This window comes from Choloepus didactylus, chromosome 2 (genome assembly GCF_015220235.1).
Source record: "Choloepus didactylus isolate mChoDid1 chromosome 2, mChoDid1.pri, whole genome shotgun sequence".
NCBI classification, from domain to species: Eukaryota; Metazoa; Chordata; class Mammalia; order Pilosa; family Megalonychidae; genus Choloepus; species Choloepus didactylus.
In genome coordinates, this window is record NC_051308.1 from 108,228,206 (window position 1) to 108,248,367 (window position 20,162).

Here is a 20,162-nt window from a genome sequence, read left to right on the forward strand (position 1 = left end):
TCTGAGCTCTGAGGGTCAGATTCTGAAACATGGTGAATGCATCAAAATGATGCCATTCTGTGGGGCTGCATCTTTCATTCATTTCCTCATTCAACCAGAATTTACTGGACTATGCACCAAGGGCACGCTAAGGACTCTCTTGGGAGAAAACTTCTCAAACTGTCCTTGCCAAGTATGTCCCCATTTGAATTTTATAAAGATTTTAGGAAGATACAGACTAAAAGTTTCAGTTCTCAATCCAAGTCATGCATTAGAATAACCTATTAAGTTCTTTTAAAATACAGATGATGCCCAGTTTGGGGTTGAGGTCCAGGCAACTGTGCTTTTCAAAGGCCTACATGTGCTCTAAGGGACAGCAGGGTTGTGAGCAATTCATGGGGTTGTCCAGTTGACCAGTTAGACTATAATTTTCACTTTGCCGTTTCTACCTAAACAGATCCAGAGATGTTTAGGAATGATTTTAATAAAGACCCTGAACTCAATAGAACACAATAGAAAGTGAAAGAGGGAACATGATGATAAATACTTTAACTGGTTCCCAAGATGATAAGCTTCCTGTTTGGCATACATGTGGCTTAATCTTCCAGAAACAGAGCTATGACCCTGTCATTGCCCTGCTAAAAAATGTAATAGCTAATCTTTTTTTTCCTAAAAAGAATTGTTCTAAAAATCTGATAATACTGAAAAAGCGATAGGCCTCAGAAGATAACCACTGTTAACCGTTTGGCTTTTATACATCCTTTTTAACCACATAAACATATGCATATATATATATATATTTTAAATAATACCAAGGCAATACCAAATATGCTACTTGGTAGCCCACTTAAGAATCCATGGGAGTCTTCACATTAAACTATATAAAGATGTACCTCATCCTTTTTATCACCTAAATTGTATTCTGGCATGTGGATGGACCATAAATTATTTAACCAGTATAATGTAATGGGCAAGAGCATGAGTTTAATAATCCAACTCCAAGGTTTGAATCCTGCCTCTGCCACATATTAGCTATGTGACCTTGGGCAAGTTCACTAGCTTATCAGCATTGTGCTTCCTGGGAATAATAATGATTCCTACATACTAGAATTTGCAGCTTACTCTTTGGGTCCTCACTTTTTTCCCCACAGTATTCAACAGCCCAGACTAAATGCACCTTGCCTCTTATTCCCGTGATTAATGCTACGGAGGAAAACAGAGCACAGAGGAGGGATGAAGATGGTAGGAGGGAGCTGCAGTTTTAAATGAGAGATTACAGTAGGCCTCAGTGAGAAGATATCATTTGCACAAAGACCTGAACAAGGAGAGGAAATGAGACATGCAGACACCTGGAGGAAGAGAACTCTGGAAGAAGCAAAGGTCCTGAGACTGGAGCAGACTAATTTGTTCAAGGAATAGCAAAAAGGCCCATGTGGCTAGACTGGACTGAAGCAGGAGGGAAGTGTGGGTGATGAGGTCAGATGGTGCAAGGCCTGAGGGCTCTATAAGGTGGGTGTCTATGCCAAATAAAATGGAAGACTTGTGAGAGTAGTGAGCTAAGGAGTGACTTAAGGCAACTTACATTTTTAAAGGATCACTCCAGATGCTATTCAGGGAGTGAAAACAGAAGCAGAGAGGCTGTGAGGCCACTACAGTAGTCTGTCACACAGGAAGGCACATGGCTGGCTCTGCTGATCCTTCTCTCCTGGGTTTACCTTCTGGTCTTAGGGGCTTTCTCCAAAATGTCCACAGGCTTCTGGTTTCAAAATGGCTCTCTCCATTTCTGTGGGTCCTTCTTGCTTCTCCCAGGGAGTAGTGTTTCTCTCTTAGCGTCTCTCTGTTCTCTCCAAAATGTCTCTGCCTTTTATCCCCACATAGAGGACTCCAGCAAGAGGATTAAGACCAGTCTTGAATGAGTGGGGTCAATCTCCATAGGAATAACCTAATCAAAGATCCCAGCCACATTAGGTCTGCCCCCACAAGATTGGATTAAAAGAACATGGGCTGTTCTAGGGTAGAAAACAGATCCAAACTAGCACAGTTTTACATTGCTTCCAAAGCAAATTCCCTCAAATGTAGATTAATATGACACAAAAATATTCGGTTACATTTCTGTATGTCGGACGTGGTATACATCTCACTGGACTAAAATCAAGGTGTTGGTAGGCTGCATTCCTTTCTGGAGGTGCTAGGGAAGAATCTGTTTCCTGCTCATTTGCATTGTTGGCAGAATTCAGTTCTGTACAATTGTAGGACTGAAGTCCTTATTTTCTTACCAGCTGTAAACTAAGGTCCTCTCCCAGCTTCTAGAGTCTGCCACATTACTTGGCTTGTGGCCACTTCTCCAAATTCAAAGGTAGAAACGGTGGTCGGGTCCTTCTCTCACTCACTCTTCTGCCTCGTCCACTTTTAAGTCTTACATGATTGGATCAGGCCCCCCCAGATAGCCCAGGATAATCTCCCCATCTCAAGATCCTCAACTTTAGTCACATCTGCAAAGTCTCTTTTGCCTAATAAGACAACATATTCACAGGCTCTGGGAATTAGGGCGCAACCATTATTCTGCCTACCAGCACATCAGAGAGGGAATCAGTGTAGATAGTGAAGAGAGATGCTCTCAGAACTGAGCCCTGGAATATTCCAGAGTTTACAGGCTGGAAAGATGGGGAAAAAAACAGTAAAGGAAACTAAGGGGCAGCCACTGAGGAGGGTAAAAGGGAATGTGAGGTAAAGACTGTTTCAAGAAAGGAATGACCAATAGGTGAACTGCTGCTGAGACATCAAGGGAGACGAGGACTGATACTTGACCATTGGATTTAGCAAGATACAGGTCCCTAATTACCTTGGCAAGAGCAGTTCCAATGGAGTAGTGGGGGTAATGAGTGACTAGAGAAGATTCAAAAAAGAAAGGGTTTTCTCCAAAGATATGCAAATACAAAATACACATATGAAATGATGTCCAACATCATTAGTCACTAGGGAAATGCAAAGCAAAACTACGAGATGCTATTTCACACAGGCTAGCATTGCTATACATTTTTTTAAAGAATAATAACAAATGTTGGTGAGAATATGAAGAAATTGGCCCTTCATAGACTGCTGGTAGGAATGTAAAATGGTGCAGCCACTGTGGAAAACTTTGGCAGCTCCTCAAAAGCTTAAACACAGAGTTACCATATGACCTGATAATTTTACTCCTGGGTAGGTACTGAAGAGAAATCAAAATACAATTTAACACGAAAACATATGCACAAATGTTCATAGCAGCATTATTCATAATAGCCAAAAAGTATAAACAAACCAAATGTCCATTAACTGATGAATGGATTTTTGATAAGTGTTATATCCATACAATGGAATAGTATTCTGCCACAAAAAAAGAATGAAGAAATGATACATGCTACAATATGGACGAACCTTTAAAATATCATGCTAAGTGAAAAAAAAAGGAAAACAGACACAAAGGCCACATATTGCATGGATCCATGTATATGAAATAACAAGAGGCAACTCCAAGGAGACAGAAAGTTTAGGGTGTGCCAAGGACTGGGGAGAAGGGGTAATGGGAAGAGGCTGCTAATGGGTAGGGGATTACTTTTGAGATGATGAAAATGTTCTAGAAATAGGTAGTGGTAATGATTGCACAAGTTTGTTAATATACTAAAAACCACTGAATTGTAGGCTTTAAAATGGTGACTTATGTGGGATCTGAGTTATATTTTAAAAGAAAAGGGGAAAGGGGGATTGGAAACAGAAAATGCAGATAATTCCAATAATTTTTCTATAAAGCAGAGCAGAAAAAAATTGGTGAGTCCCTAGGACTTTCTGAATGAGAGAAATTACAGCATGCTGATATGCTGATAAAGATAATCCAGTAGAGGTTCGGTGTTTGTTTTAAATAACGCAAGGAAGAACTTGTGGTGTGATATCACTGAGTAGGCAAGTGGGGATAGAATCTGGTTCTCGAGAGGAACACCAGATAATAGGAGCAAAAACTGGTTATGGTCACATGGACAAGGGCAGAATGTATGGCTTCAGATGCAGGGAGCAGTGGAGGTGTGGTGAGGGACCTTGTGGGACTTCTCTGATTGCTTCTATATGCTTAGTGTAATAAGAGGCAAAGTAATCCGCTGAGAATGAGTGCAGGGAAGGGGCATTGGGGTTCAAGGAGAGATGAGAAGATAAGACATGGTCATCTAGGAAAGCATAAGAGGGAGTGGACTACAGATGCTTGTCCAGATTGCAGTTCGGAGCCCAGGGCCCAAATGAGGTCATGAGTTTGAAGTCAGTGTGACATTACTTTTCCAGCCATGTTGCATTATCTAAGGGAATGTGGCTGGCCCGCAGGTATATCTGCAACCAGGAACTCAAGTGCCCTTCAGATATTCTCTTCCCTTCTCATCTCGGTGAGTCGATCTCATTATTTCCCTCTGCAGACCAGCTGCCCTGCTCCTCAGGTGTATGTGGTAAGAAGTGTGGCCACCAACATATTCGGTTTTATATCTTAAGGTCCAGGCATCCAAAGGGATTTGGCCATTACTCTCAGTTTCCAAATTCCCAGCTAATGACTGATTGGCCTGGCTTACATAGAGTGATAGAGCCTGGACTTAGTGCCTTTGGAATTCAGAAATTGCCTCAGAATGGTTTGTGGGAAAACAAGTAAGACAGGAAAGGTTGATGAATGATGAAATAGTCCAGGCATGAATGATAAAATGAGGGCTAGATAAAAGGGAGTTTCAGGGGGTAATAGGGGACTGAGAGGAAGGTGGTACATGGTTTAGGGTGAGGGATAGGAATAAAAAGAGGGTGGAATACAAGGAATTTTATGAAGGAAAACCCAATGCAACACGGTGACTGGTTTGGGTGTCTGAGAGGAGGGAGATGTGTCAAGATTAGTGAAATTATCTTCTTCTGTGAACCCCATAATGCTTTGCAATAGGGAGTAGACAGATGTGGGCCCAAATCATGCCTCCCACACATTCTACTCAAAAGAACTTGCATTAGGTACTTAACATCTCTGAATTTTAGTTTCTTCATCTGTAAAATGAGGATTTCTGCCTAACAGAATTGTTTAAGATCTACATAAAAGGTTCACGTAAAACCAATTGAATGATATTATGAATAATAATGAATAGGGGTTTGAGGGTGAGGGTGCTGACATTCAGGACACACCTTGCCTGGAGAAGGAAGAAACCTGGAAACAGACCCAAGAGGGAGAAGAGTCATCTCCTCTCTGATGTCTCATCTGTACCAGAGTGCTGAGTACATCATTCCACATCTCTTGCCCCACCAAGTTCCCATTCTCTACTTAATGGAAAATTTCTCTTTCAGCCAGCCACCAGTGTAAGCTCCATCCAGATTGGGGCACCTGAGTTGCAAGGCCAGGGTCCTTGGGAGCAAATCAAGCACTTTGCATGGGTGAAAGAAGAGAAACAAGCAGAGGATATTCCCAGGATTCCGAGGTCTTTGGTGACCATGTGGTGAAGGAGTAAGACATGAACTTTGGAATCATCCAGTGTTGGATTTAAGACTATGTTCTGCCAACAACTAGTTGAGGGCTCCTGTCTCTTCACCTACAAAATGGAGCTAATCATAACTACCCTAGGGAGTTCTTATAAGAATTTTTAACAAGTAATATTTATTAAGTGCCTGGGACAAATTTGGCCCATTATAGGCTCAGAAAGTCTGTTTCTTTTCCTTGTTTTCCTTCTGCCCTTGGTGGGACAGAAAGGACCACTGGCTGGTCACATCTCACCTGCTCCTGGGCATTGATGCCCAGCCACAACTGGTCATCTGGAAAGTTGGGTGAGGAGATGGCATCTCTCCCTCAACTATCTGCTCAGACTGAGGGACACGATGTTACAGGCAGGGCCCTATTATACAACCAGTCCAGTCATCCAACAGCCTGCTAGCATTGCTTCATAATGCTCAAGCCCTTAACAGAGACCCCACTCAGACCTCTGCTTTCAGAGGTCAAAAATGAGGTAGCTGGGAGGAGACCCAAGACACCCAGGTATCTAGGCCACCAGACAACCCACAACAGCTCAGGGCACCAGGGTCAGCCCATCTCTGACACAAGAACTGGGGCCCAAGACAGAAGGCAGGGGCTGCAAGGAGATGAGGACCCCCAGGCAGGGAGAAAACACCCACAAACCTAGGTTCAGGCTGAAAGCACCCGCACACCCAGGTGCAGGCTAAAGCAAGTCCTCAAGCAATAGGAGATTGGAGGTAAAATGGGGAAGTCCCCACCTCAGAACTCTGGGCCAGGTGGGGTCGTGGGACATCATCACATCCTTCTCTGTCTCTGAGTGGAGCCACCAGAGGGACCGTCAGTAGCCTCTGTATTCTGGGTCTCCCTCTGCTGTGGCCCCAAGGGAGTGGGAGGGAGGGTGGCCCAGACCCTTCATAGATAGAGGTGTTGTCTCCTTGGCTGTGGCCTCCCACAGTCCCATCACTCTCCAGAAGGAGCCCCAGGTTAAATCCAGAAAGTAGGCTCATGATTCCAACCCAGGGCAGATGGTAGCAGGACCTTAAGTGATGTTCAAGGTATTCAGGAATTTCATCAGAAACAGCAAAACTATGAGATCCAGATAGGCTCCATGGAAAATGTGGCTTGGAAGGGGCTTCAGGCAGGATTGGTTGAATTTCAATAAGCAGCGTCAGGAGTAAGGAGCAGGGAACAGGAACAATTAACGCAGGTAGAGGGATACATCTGAGCAAAGAGGAGGGTAACCTAGTGCTTGAACCAGCACTAGTGGGGATAGGGACCCAGAAGAACAGGCTGGAGAGAGCTGGATCAGACCTTCCTATAGACTTCACCCATTAGGGGCGGGAAGGGGAATCAGGTACCCCTGGTCTCCAGACACTGTGCATCTATTCTCACCACTAAGTGCCCCTATACCAGGCCAGGGGAAGAGAAGAGGCTGGTTTTCTAAGTCGACTTGCAACTTTGGTCTACCCTGGGAAGCAGAAGACAAGGAAAGGACTGATACACTACCAATTCCTCTTCTCACTACATGGGAAAGTGGGTTTGGGGTTCACAAGCTGAAATTTAGATCCAGGTTAGTACATGTGGTGAGGAAAGAGGGCTGTGGTCCAGGTGCACAGTGTACACCTTACACCCTCTCCCCCAACAAACACATAGACACACACTGCCCACCACCCCCAAGGGAGCCCTACACAAGGTCTGCAAAGAAAGCCTCAGGCCAGCCCCTTTGAGGGTCCCTACCCACCTGCACTGCTTTCATCGATCCCCAACTCAGCATCCAGCCCCCAGGTTCTAAGTCCCTCCTCTACAGTGTGGTCAACACCCCCACAAAGTCCCTATGCCCAGGCTCGCGTTCTCAGACACACACCAGTCACAGAGAAGAGGCATGGGAATTTGCTACATGCACAGTCATCCAGGGCTCTTTCGGGAGGTTTCTGGGGAAGAGGATTTTAGGAGCCATGTCAAAGAGGAAGAGTGCTCAGCTAACAAGGGTAAGGATACTTAGTGAGAGGGCAGCTTGTGGGGGGCTGGAAGCAAGAGGAGGTGAGCAGAAGAAGGGAAAGGGCTGTGTGTGCCGAGGGAGCTGAGATCATGGGATCAGAGTATGCAGGCTATGGGCAGCTGGAGCCGGACCAGAGCTGGAAGAGCAGACGTCTACAGGGCATCAGGCTCTGAATGGAGACGTCCAAGGGAATGGCAGATTCTCCTGTTTCCTCCAATCAAATTATCTTCATGGCCTGGCCTGGGTTACGGACCTCACTATAGACAGTTGTGATGGCCTCTTCTTCCAGATGTTGCTCACTGACCCTCTGGAAAAACAAGACAGAGGGTTCCTGAAGTAGCTGAGGGATAGAGTGGCCCCAGAGAGACCCATATAGACTCAATGGCTGCTTACATGCATTGTTTATGAATTCCCTTAAGGGTACAGCACCATGCTGGCCACAATTGTAAATTCCCCTACTAACTCTCTGTGATTATCCAGAAAGAAGTAAGAAGTAAGAAGGCAGTGGGGCCAGAAATGGAAGATACCTGGGTTCAGGAAGTCTAGTGCTGGCTCTCACCTTGTCCTTACCCTCCAGAGACTCCTGCTGGCTCAGCTCTGCATAGTGGACGCCACCACCATCATCCCCATAGCCCTCCTGCAAATCTGCACCTGAGATACACAGGGTAGAACTTGTTTCTGTGCTTTGGAAACCTGCATCCCTCCCCCACTGCGATGGATTCCAAGGCCATGGCCCACCCACCATCCCCTCTGAAGGGCCCACTCCCTGTGCAGCAAGATTCAGAAGAAACGGAGCTGGCGGTTTGGTGGGAGGTGGGGGTGCCTGAGCCTGGAAGGAGAAGTACAACCTGCCTCTTCCAGGCTCCATCTTCTTCTTCTTCCCACGTGTCTTCCAAAGGTACAGTCCAGCTCCCAGGGTCAACAGCACAGCCCCAAAGGCCCCGAGAATGCTTCCCAGGAGGCTAGCAGTGGCCAGTCCATGTGACTCTGTTTTCCTCACTTACAGAGTGAAGAAAGGTTAGGGCAAGAGACAATTTCACATATCAGGGGAGACTGGGAGAGAAAGCAGGTGGGAAAGTCTGGAGGGACCTGGTTCAGATGCTATCGAAGAGAGACGCATGGCTGGTTACCAAGCTCCAGCTTCATGTTGGGGGATACTGAGATGAACAAGATGTGGTCCACCCCTTGAAGGAAGACTGACACATCAAAAAAAAAAAAAAAAAAAAAAAACTGTCAAGAGAATTCACAGCTGTAATGTAGGTTTATACCATGTGCACATCTTCAGGGAGTGCCTCCCAGAGGAAGTGACATAGAAGCTGAGTCTTAGGGGAGGAGTAGGAGTTTCTCAGATACTCAGGGTGAATGAAGCATTCCAGGACTGAGGGGAACCGTGTTCAGGAGATGGCTGTTTCTAAACACCAGCCCCCTGGGGTGGCCAGCAGCCCATTGCAGGTGGGGGGCACAATGGACGAGAAGGGTTAGAGGGAGGCTGGAGTCTGTTCCCAGAGAGTCTTGTGTGTCATACTACATAATGAACTTCATCTGAGATTCCTGGAAGGAAGTGGGCAGGGTGGAAGGGGGTGGGGTTTTAATGACCATCAGATCACTCCAGCAGCAAGTGAAGTTTGGGTCAGAGGGTGAGACTGCACACAGGGATACACGTGCATTCATTCGTTCGGTGAAACACCGGGTACAAGCAAACTTTGGTCAGAAGCTGTGCTTGACATAGGGATACAAACAAGAACAGGACCTGGCCCCTGCCGTCAGGTGATCCAGTCTATGGAAGAGACAAACAGGCAAACAAATCATTAGCACTCAGCTCAGGAGTGATAAATGGAGGCCCAGAGCAGGACCCGAGGCCCCAAGTATGAAGAGATCATGGGCAGCTCGCTCAAGGTGGTGGTGCCTGAGGGTGGGGCCAGCTGTACCATTTACAGGGCCTGGTGCAAAATGAAAAAGACAGAGGAGCATCTAAACCCTGAATCTGGCAGGGACTCACTGAAGGCCAAACTGCCCTAGACTACACAGACCAATGGCACAATCAGGTTTGCATTTCAAAAAGTCCAGTCTGTTCACACATGGATGATGGATGGGGTGGGGGCAAGACGCAAGATAGGGAGAGAAGTTGGAAGGGGTAGAATGGATGGATTAGAGGATCCGGATATGAGAGATACTTAAAGCAGAAATGATGTGGATGTGCCTCCCAGACTTCCGTATGGGGTGACCATGTGGGAGGTGGTACTTAATAATTGGGATGGGAGAAAAGCCCTGAACCCCTCAGACCTCAGTGCTCTCTGAGCTCTGAGCCCCCTCCTCTCTGGCAGGTAGCACTCACCAGGGGCACAGACTCTCCCCAGGTCTAAGGTGACATTTTTCTGGTCCACGGAGTTGCTGACCCCACAGGTGATGCTGGCAGTGGGCTGGCTCAGGGGCAGGCTCACAGCCAGGGTGGAGGTGCTGGTGACAGGTCCCCATGTCCCTCTCAGCTTCAGCCCTCCAGGGAGGTCCTTGCTCTCCCAGGTCACATTCAAGTCCTCTGTGGCCCCTGCGGCTGTGCATTCCAGGGTGACATTGCACCAGCTTGTGGTCATGGATGGTGGCTTGGTCAGGATCTGGGGTTGGGGGACAGGCTCTGGGATAGAAGGGGACAAAAGAATGGAGAAATGCCTGCCAAGTGTGGGACATATTACACATCACACTTTCACATCCATTATCTGGTGAGGAAGATGGGGGCATTTTACAGATAAAAGAACTGTGGCTCAGAAAGGTAACACAATTTGTCCGAAGCTAAACAGTAAAGAAGGGAGTCACTGAGTTAGACCTTATAGGATTTTACTAGATTGAGCAAGATTTCAAAATCTCCCACATTAAAATAAAGGCTACACATTAGGTGCCACCCACCTCCCCACCTCTTAGTATTTCTAAGAATTTAAGAGAAAATAGAGTCTGAAGGCTGGTGTCTGGATGGAATCCTGCAAAGAGGGCATAAGTGACAGATACTCTGAGGAGTAAAGGAAGGCACTAAGCCATGGGATTGGGGTGAAGTGGGGTGTCACTTACCATTCACAGTGAGGTGGAACACCTGGTTAAATTCTCTTCCTCCAGCTATGCTGCCCCGAGCCCGGTACTGCCCACTGTCTGCAAGGGTCAGTTTCTCAATCTTCAGGGATGTCATGTTGGGCACATGGACCCTCTGCTTGTACTTCTCCTGGAGACTGACCCAGGTTGGAGGGTGTGCACCTCTTTTGACACGCATCATTACTCTATAGTCTGACTCAGGACCAAAGCCCCAGGAGATCTCCTCCGGCTCAGCTTGTTTGTTCACAAGAAACAAGACAGAACCTCCTCGGATCTGCTTCAGAAAACTGTGGGCTCCAGAATCCCATGCTCCAGAACCAAGAGCTCCAGAATTCCAGATGCCTAGGACATTGGGAAACAGGAACATGAGTGTTTTCTCATCAAGAACAAATGAAAGTATCACAGAACCCACCTCTATTATGAAATCTGTCTGACATATACCCTTGATTCTAGGAAAGCAGCCTAGTACAATGAATTTGAAGCAAATCTGGGATCAAATTCTGGCAGTAGTGGAGTGTAACCATGAACAGCTTACTTAAACTTGCTAACTCCACTTTCCTCATGGGCTTCATGACAGTATGAATTAACCTAGATAAAGTGGCCCAAGCATCTAACACAGCTCCTGGCACATACTATCTGCATGACTGTAGGAGGCACCTCCTGAAATGGCTCCCAAAGATGGCTGCCTCCTCACAGTCACACACTTCTGTGACTCCCTCCCATGGAGTATGGGATATACCTAGTGACTTGCTCCTGATAAATAAAATACAGCAAAATTGATGGGGGGGGGTCACTTCAAATTGGGTTATAATGGACTGTGATTTCCTTCCTGCTTGCACTCTCTCCTTCACCCTCTCTCTCCTTAGCTCTCTCTCTTGCTTGTGCTGAGGAAGCCAGCTGCTATGCTGGGAACTGTCCTATGGAGAAGCCCACATGGCAAGTGTGCCAGTTTGTGTATATTGTTTCCCCCAGGAAAAGCCATATTCTTTAATGCAGTCTCGTGGGGGCAGATTGATTAATCTTTTTGATTAGTGTGCGACCTCTTGATTGGATGTTTCCATGGAGATGTGACACACTCAACTATGGGTAATACCTTTGATTAGATTATTCATGGAGATCATTCATGTGGGTCTTGAGTTAATCACTGGAATCCTATGAAAGAACTCACAAACAGAAGGACCTCAGAGCAGCTGAGAGTGACATTTTAGAAGACCAGCTGAGAGACACATTTTGGAGACAGCCATTGAAAGCAGACTTTTGCAAGCCCAGAGTTTGACCCAGGATATGCAAAGACAAGACCCCCAGGCACTTAGAGAGAAATATCCTGGGAGAAAGAGCCAAGAAAGCACAGGAGCTGAGAGAGGAGCTAGAACACAACCCAGGTTCAACAGATGCCAAGCACGTGCCTTCCCAGCTAACAAAGGACACCATCAGCCTTTCTCCAGTGAAGATAACCTCTTATTGGTGACTTAGTTTGGACACTTTTATGGCTATAGGACTGCAACTTTGTAACCAAACAAACCCCCTTTATAAAAGTCAATCCATTTCTGGTATTTCACATAATGGCAGCATTAGCAAACTAGAACAGCAAGGAACTGAGGGCAGCCTCCAGCCAACAGCCAGCAAGGAATGGAGGCCCTCAGTCCAACAGGACACAGGAGCTGAATCTTGCCAAAAATCATGTGAGTGACGCTAGAAGCAGGTCCTTCCCCAGTTGAGCCTGGAGGTGACGTCAGCCCTAGCCAACACCTTGACTGTGGTCTTTGAGAGACCTTGAGTCAGAAGAACCAGCTAAATCACACTGGACTCCCAACCAACAGGAGATGTGAAATTATAAATGTTATTGTTTTAAGTCTAAACTAAGATTTGGAATTACACAGCAATAGAGAACTCATACAAAAATGGTGGTTGCCTTCCTTTCCCTTTCCTTCTAGGCAGTGCATTAGTCAGGATAGTCTAGGTTATGGTGAGGTAACAAGCAATTACAAAAAGCAGTGCCTTAGAACTGCCACACTACATGTCCCATGAGAAGTAGTAGGATGAGAGTTTCTGTCACGCATGGATGGAGGCTTCTGCATCTTGTAGCTACACCACATGGAACCCACAGCACCCTCACAGCACCCTCAGCCAGAGGATAGCACAGGAAGTTTCCGCTGCCTTCCTCCAGGAGTAACATAATCTCTGCTCATATTTCTTTGGCCAGAACTAGTCACAGGGCTCTGCCTAACTGACAGGGATTAGGAAATGAAGGGGAGCAATGGACTATTTGGTGAACAGCCCCTGTCCCTGCCACCCAGAGTGCACTTCACTAAAGAGTCCTAGAGAGGGCGCCGATCAGTCTTCCTCAGTCAGTCTCTCTGCAGAGCTGTGACCAGTGGGTTCAGCTGCCTCAGTGCCTCCTCCTGGGCCCTTCCTTGCCCATCCCACCACCGCTGTAGGCCCTGCACAGACACAGGCCACAGGGAACCTGAAGACCCTCTGTCCTCCCTCTGGACCAGGGGAAGCTACCATAGAACAATATTGTCCTTGAAATGTCCTTGAAAGGAAGTACCTATTCCTTTCGGCAGGTCAGGATCCACCTGAGGTTGAAGTCCACACTATCCCTCTCCAACCTCCATCCCCTTCTAAACATCCATGGGCTCCTGAGTGTCTTAGGATTACCAATATCTTGAGGAAGATGAGTCCAGACCAGCCTGTCCTTGTTCTGTGTGCTGGCTGAGGGGGTGAAGGGGCAGCCACTGCTGAGCAAGAGGCTGACACTGGGGATCCTGTCACTTGAACAGAAGTGGCAAGTTAGGAACTATTATACCCATTCAAAGGGTGAAGAGCTTGAGTTTCAACAACTCTAAGTGGCTTTTTTATTGTATTTATTTTGAAGAGGTAATACATTCACATAGTTAAAAAGGGAGAAGGATATATAGAAGCAAAAATTAAGTCTCTTTCTCTGACGCCCACTGCTGGTTCCTTTCCCTAGAGGCAGATACTGTTATGTGTTCCTTCTATGTCCTTCCAGAGATAATTTATACATTTTAAAGGGTGTATCTGTATCACCTTATGTGCAGACACTTTGTGTGCACTGTTATGCTCCATGCTTTTTCTCTTAACAATATTTGTTGGAGGTCATTCTGTATCAGTACATATAAATGTGTCTCATTCTTTTAATGGCTGCATCCTACTCCCCTGTGTGGCTCAAGTCTGGTCTACTTCTGCTGGGTATTTTAAAGTTGTTTCTGCCACTACAAATCATGCATTTGAGTCTCAGCACAACAATTTATATCTAGTAAGATAAATTACTTGGGTGGAGCTAATGAGTGAAAGGCATGTACACTGCAAGGGTAAACACAAATCAAAAGGAAAAATAGAAACTTCCAGTTATAAATCTACTTCAGGTCCTATGAGAAATTAGCTTGAGAAAATATATGTAATTGGGTTGTATTCTCTTGGCTACATAAAAAAGTGAGCTTTCTCTCTGTCTTGCTATCTCTTCGGCAGATTGCCTGTGATGCATTGCATTCTAGTTTAATGTTGATTCAAGAATAAAATTGTTTTTCTTTCTCTTCTTCCTTTGTGAAGTTTTTTAGGGTTGGGAGATTTTGCCATCAGCTAATCACAACATTTCCTTGCTTGCATTTCCCTAAGCTACCCCTTTCCGCCCATTCAGTGGAGCTCCTTTCCACGTGCAATTTGGCTGCTGCCCAATTCATGAATTATAATCTGCTCAAATAAACTCCCTGAATTAATATTTAGTCTAATGTATTTTTTTAATAGTTCAAAGTTGTGCCTCATCCCAAAGGTAAGTATTATTAATGATGTATATCCATCCTGACTTTATCTATATACCCACAAATACTCTACACCCAAGTGAACACTGTGGAGTCACATTTCTGCATCAAAAACTCATCAAGGTTGTGGCCCTCTCTCTCTGGCTAAGCCAACTTGAAAGGTGGGATCGCTACCCTCCCCCCTACGTGGGATCAGACACCCAGGGAGGTGGGTCTCCCTGGCAGCGTGGAATATGACTCCCAGGGAGGAATGTGGACCCAGCATCATGGGATGGAGAACATCTTCTTGACCAAAAGGGGGATGTGAAAGGAAGTGAGGTAAGCTTCAGTGGCAGAGAGATTCCAAGACGAGCCGAGAGGTCACTCTGGTGGGCACTCTTACGCACACTTTAGACAACCTTTTTTAGGTTCTAGGGAGTTGGGGTGGCTGGTGGTGGATACCTGAAACTATTGGACTACGGCCCAGAACCCATGGATCTCGAAGACGGTTGTGTAAGAATGTAGCTTATGAGGGGTGACAATGGGATTGGCAATGCCGTGAGGACCAGGCTCCGCTTTGTCTGGTTTGTGGATGGATGTGTGGAAAAGTAGGGGAAGGAAACAGGCAGACGAGGGTACCCAGTGTTCTTTTTTACTTCAATTGCTCTTTTTCACTCTAATTATTATTCTTGTTATTTTTGTGTGTGTGCTGATGAAGGTGTCAGGGATTGATTTGGGTGATGAGTGTACAGCTGTGTGGTGGTGCTGTGGACAGTCGAAAGTACGATTTGTTTTGTATGGCTGCGTGGTGTGTGGATGTGTCTCAATAAAATGATGATTAAAGGGAAAAAAAAAAAAAAAAAAAAAAAACTCATCAAGGTTGTGAGAAATGAGCCACACCTTGCTCACTTCATCTTACCCCTGGAGTAAAGTTGGTAAAGACCAAAGAAGCAACTCTCCCATCAATCTATCTGGAAAAATTGTGAAAGACTCTGAAATGAGCAAAATATATTGCTGAGCGTGCTGACCAGAGCACCATTTCAGATTATGCAATTCTGTAGAGGCCATTGCCTTTCACTGTTTGAGCTATTTTACAATGATGTAATTTGGCCAATTTGCATTGCTGATAATGCAAATTATTCTTTTCTTTAGAAATGCAAATAAATTTTTTCAGATGCAATACAAGTAATTATTGCTCAGTGGATACTGACCAGTTTTTCATGTATTTGTAAATTCTTTCCAGCATGCCTGATAACCTATTTATGCTCTTTGAATTTTCCCTTGAACCCTTTGTATCATCCTACTGACTCCTTCATTAATTTGCGAGTGAAATAAAAGCTTTGACACATGTTCATTTTAAATTCATCCCAGTCATGATTTTACCTTTTTTTATAAAAAGTATCCTTTAACACCTTAGTCAGTCATCAGATGCATTACTAATCTAATGTTTAAATACTATATAGATAGACAGCTATATATAAACAGGAACAGTCGCTGTAAGTCCTCTATTTAACCTGGGGGTCAGAGAAACAGCTGCTTATTCCAACAGGGGGGAAATGGCAGCAGTTGGACTTCCTGAGAGACAGTACTTCAGCCTCCAACATGGCGCTCTCCTAAAGGATTTTCACTGGTTATTCCAACATTGGTAAGAGGATCGATGCCCAAGAGCCTGAGAGAAAGAGGCTAGTGCCGGCTGGGGGCCAGCTCAAAGGAGACAGGCACTGAAAAGCTCCAATGAAGGTGGCCTCAGTTTAGCTGCTGCTAAAGGGCACTGCTGCAGCATGCTTTCCTGAGTCTGGTCTGCTCACCAAGTTGCTACACACTGTGAGACAGGAGATGAGGTCCTGGAGCAGAGGCCTGATGGCACTGGCCTCCAAGACCCAGGAGCAGAAGCAGGGAAAACAGAGGGTACAGCTCCATGCCAAAAGCCAGGCCTGAAGAGGGGGATTCCCCCCCTTCCTTCCTCCCTGGGAGGGCCGAGGAAGGTGGGCCACAGAGACTACCTGGGGGGCTTCCCTTTGAAGGTGCCCTAAACAGGCTCATCAGCTAGTCCCTGTCAGGCTACCAGAATAGGAAAGAACAGGAGGGAAGAGACAGAGCAGAGGCCTTGAAGTAGCTGCAGGAGACCCATGTCTGGGTGGAAGTGAGGAACCACAGAATGTCATGGCTGGGAGGGGCCGAGAGATGCTCTGGCCCACCCCACATGTGACCGAGGAACAGGCTCACCAGGGAAGTAAATTTGCCTGGGTCGTGCCAGGCAGAGCCAGACCTGGAGCCTAGTTTCCTCTCTCCCAGCCCAGTGCTTTCTCCCCACCCAGGCACGAAGCTGCCCAACCGGCCCTTCCACCCTCTCCCTGTCCTCCCATCAGGTCATCCCCTCCCAGGACTGTTGTCTGATCTCCCAGTGATCTGAGCAGTTCCTGGAGTCCTGCTTGTTAACTCATCCCTGGGAAAGAGGAAGCAGGTAATCTGAGTGGTTTCCCAGACTTCTGGCTAACCAGGAATTGCCACTTCACAGGAAAGGGAACTGAGGAAGAAAGAGGAAGTCCCGGCCCTAAAGCTGCTCCAGAGGATCTGCTGGATGGTGAGCTACAGCTGGCAGAAAGTTGAAGCAAGACCCAAAAAGAGAAGGAAGGCAGCAAGAGCTTTGAGATCTACAAAAAGATGTTAACTCTGAAAAAGAAGAAAAAGAAGGAGGAAGTGGTGAAAGAGGAGAAGAAGAAGAAGAAAGGCAGAGAGTCAGCATGTTCACAAGATTGAGTTAAAAAATTATTGTATCAAATCCAAACTCTTTGTGTCTCCATATCTCCATCTACAATGCACAGAAGCAGAGACCCTTTCTTCTCCTGCCCCCAGCCAGCAGACAGGGTAGCAGTCAGTAAAAGGATGTTAGTATTATGATGAGGGCGTCCTGAAGGACTAGGACCACGTCTCACTTCAGCTACACTGTTTCTCTGGTAATTTATACTGTGAATTGCGCCCACCCTCAGGATTCCCACCTTCCCTCACATACCATCTTCCAAATGCATGTCCAGGGAAGGGTTTAAGATTTTGAGAATGATGAGGCCAAACTCTCCAACCATCACTCCTTCACCAGCCTCCCCACTCCCCAAGGCAAGGATATGCTTTACCAGGAAACAATCCAGAAACCAAAGAAAAAGCATCCAACTGTGGAGCTCCAGGTATCCTCAAAACACACAGAGCCGATTAGGGGTGATGTCCCTTCCAAAGGCAATCCCTCCCTCCCTCCTTCCTTCCTTCCTTCCATTCATTCTTCCTTTCTTTACTTTCCTTCATTCTTTCTTTCTTTTTTTAATTGTGAGTCTTCCAACCCCAAAGCTTATAGCAAAAACTCTATAGTATTTAACATATTTTTCCAGTTAAATGGAATTGGAGAAGAGAAGACAGCCTACATTTTACTGTGGCCAGCAAGTTACTTAGTTAAAAGGGGCCTAATCCCAGACTGCTATTGCAAGGCTCATTGTTAATTCAAGGCTTCCTGTTTTAAAAGTGCTCTCCATTAACTGTCATCCATTAGCTCTCATAGAATTTCCTGCAAGTTCATTTAGTATCTGGGATATTTAAATATCATATAACAATAAAAGCTTTCAAAACTTTCACCAGAATTCATACTTCACTAGGTCCTCTTATTTTTTTTTAATTTTATTTATCAAAAATTTAAAAAAAAAACATTCCAAACAAAGCACAACAAAGGAATAAGAAAAACAAATAACCTAAAATAACTACATTGCTTCCAACATGTTCCTACCACACCCAAGAAAATTTACAAACCATAATCATTCCTGAGAATTCCTATAACATTAAGATTACCCTCAATAGCTTATCTGTTCTTATTAGATTATTGTTCTCCCTTCACTAGTTGCTGTCTATCTCTAGGTCTCCTACATTCTACAATATAAAACATTTATTTCACGTATTTTCACAGAGTTCACATTAATGGTAACATACAATATCTCTCTTTTTGTGCCTGGCTTATTTCACGCAGCATTACGTCTTCAAGGTTCATCCACGTTGTCGTATGTTTCATGACCTCGTTCCTTCTTACTACCACATAGTGTTCCATCATATGTATATACTACATTTTGTTTATCCACTCATCTCTTATTTTCTTTATTACCTTTTACTTAATTTCTTTTTATCTATAGACATATAATTTTCCATAAATTCATAAATACATGGGTTTCTTTACAACAGTCTTTTTTCTCTCAGTTCCTTTTTTTGTTTTGCTTTTTGTTTTTTGTTTAACTCCCCACCTCCCTTCCTTCTCTGTCCCCTTTTCTCTCCATCTCCCTCCATCCAGTTTCAACCCCTCCTGTAAGCCCATGTTAGCAATCTATTATATATTCTTCCCCATAAATACTGGAAGCCATTGTTCCTTTAAAACTTGGAGTTTCATGGTGTCTTGCTTTTCTCACAACATTTACTTCATGGAAAGCCCACCCAGTTCAACTGGTACATTCATTTTCTTAAAGTTCCATTAATATTGCATAGTACAGATACTTCCCATCTTATGCAATCATTCTCAAATTGATGCACATCCCCCTTGTTTCCTGGTTTTCTCCCTAACACAGTGCTGCAATAAACACAATTTCATCTGGTGTCTCCAAGGCCTGAGCAGCATTTGGGGGTAGGGGAAGAAGCACTCCACAGGAATGACAAGGGCATCCCTCTAGAGCATTTTATTGCACCAAACATTTTACCCATTAAATTATTCATTTAAACAGTTTTAGATACTTTTTTATGAAAACTAACACTGAAAGGGGAAGGCAAAATTCACAGGCAATGTAAGATAAACCTGAGACTTCCAAGCAACCTCTCTTTCCTGACGATCTGTTTGGAACTGAGCCCCGAACCCTGACCGGATAATGCACAGTCTCTCTCCTTTTTCATTGGAGAGGCTCAAGAGGTCCTGACCAAGGAGCTTCGTCTAGCTGGGACAGCAGGGTTCTATGTCAGGTCCCTCCCCAGGGATACCCAGACCCTCTGTCTCCAGGAGCTGGCCTCTTTGTCTGTCTCAATCCCTCTCCCCAGGCAGCTCCAGGCTCTTCAGGCTTCTGAGCGAAGGTGGCAGAATCAGCCTCACCAACCTGGTCACAGGGTTCCCTCATGCAGCCCAGGTTGCCTAGGCACCCGGTTCCCAACTTTGACACCAACTAAAAGCTGTTTTGTTTTTCTTGCCTCCCCCCGCCAAACACACACACACCAGGCTCTAACCAAACATACTGCATTTGCTAAATTACAGTAGTCATTTCCTCTTTTTTGTTCAAGGTGATCAGAAGGGCCCTACCATCCCAGATCCACCCAATTACCTTCCCTTCCCAGGGAGCCCAGGCCACTCACCAAGGAGGAGGCTGAGGAATCTCAGGAGCCAGACAGCCCCGCAGAAGTGAGGATCTTCAGAGCAGGACCCCATCGCAGCGGCCTACCAGCTTGCTCAACAGCAGATCGTATATCAGACAGGGAAGAAGCAAGAGAAGAGGAAAAGCCTGCGCTCCAGAGCACTTCACTCAGCTTCCCTCCACCCCTAGGGCGGGGCTAAGCCTGGAAATATAAAACTTAATCTCCTGGTGACCACTAGTCCTGAGGACACAGCCCCATTAGTCTAGAGAAAGCAATTCAGCTTTTTCATCTAATCCCTAGCACTACAGTAGGCACTTAATATAATAATTACAGGATAAATGTACAAAAAACATCACTTTTTTGTGCCTGGCACCACACTGAACGGACCCCCCTCTGTTCACACACACACACAACTCCCATTAGCCTCTTCCTGGGGTTAACAGCACAGCCCCAGGCAGCTCAGCTGACCAATGCCAGCCTACAGGCAGACTGC

At 45.6% G+C, this 20,162-nt stretch overlaps 1 protein-coding gene across 4 annotated transcripts; it reads right to left on the reverse strand.

Annotated features, from left to right (window-relative positions):
- Window positions 1-3,450: 3,450 nt before the first annotated feature.
- Window positions 3,451-19,947, reverse strand: LOC119526514 (T-lymphocyte surface antigen Ly-9-like). Of its 4 annotated transcripts, none has more exons than XM_037825647.1 (6): window positions 19,670-19,944; window positions 10,530-10,889; window positions 9,805-10,101; window positions 8,322-8,468; window positions 8,040-8,120; window positions 3,451-7,776 (listed from the first exon to the last, which is right to left on the reverse strand). In XM_037825647.1, exons 1-6 carry the CDS (start codon window positions 19,740-19,742, stop codon window positions 7,766-7,768), a joined length of 969 nt encoding a protein of 322 aa, XP_037681575.1. In that variant the 5' UTR covers window positions 19,743-19,944; the 3' UTR covers window positions 3,451-7,765. The 4 variants fall into 4 exon arrangements, with proteins under 4 accessions (XP_037681575.1, XP_037681574.1, XP_037681576.1 ...); XM_037825646.1 differs by having other exon boundaries at window positions 8,029-8,120; window positions 19,670-19,924; XM_037825648.1 differs by lacking the exon at window positions 8,322-8,468 and having other exon boundaries at window positions 8,029-8,120; window positions 19,670-19,929.
- Between the last annotated feature and the right edge of the window lie 215 nt (window positions 19,948-20,162).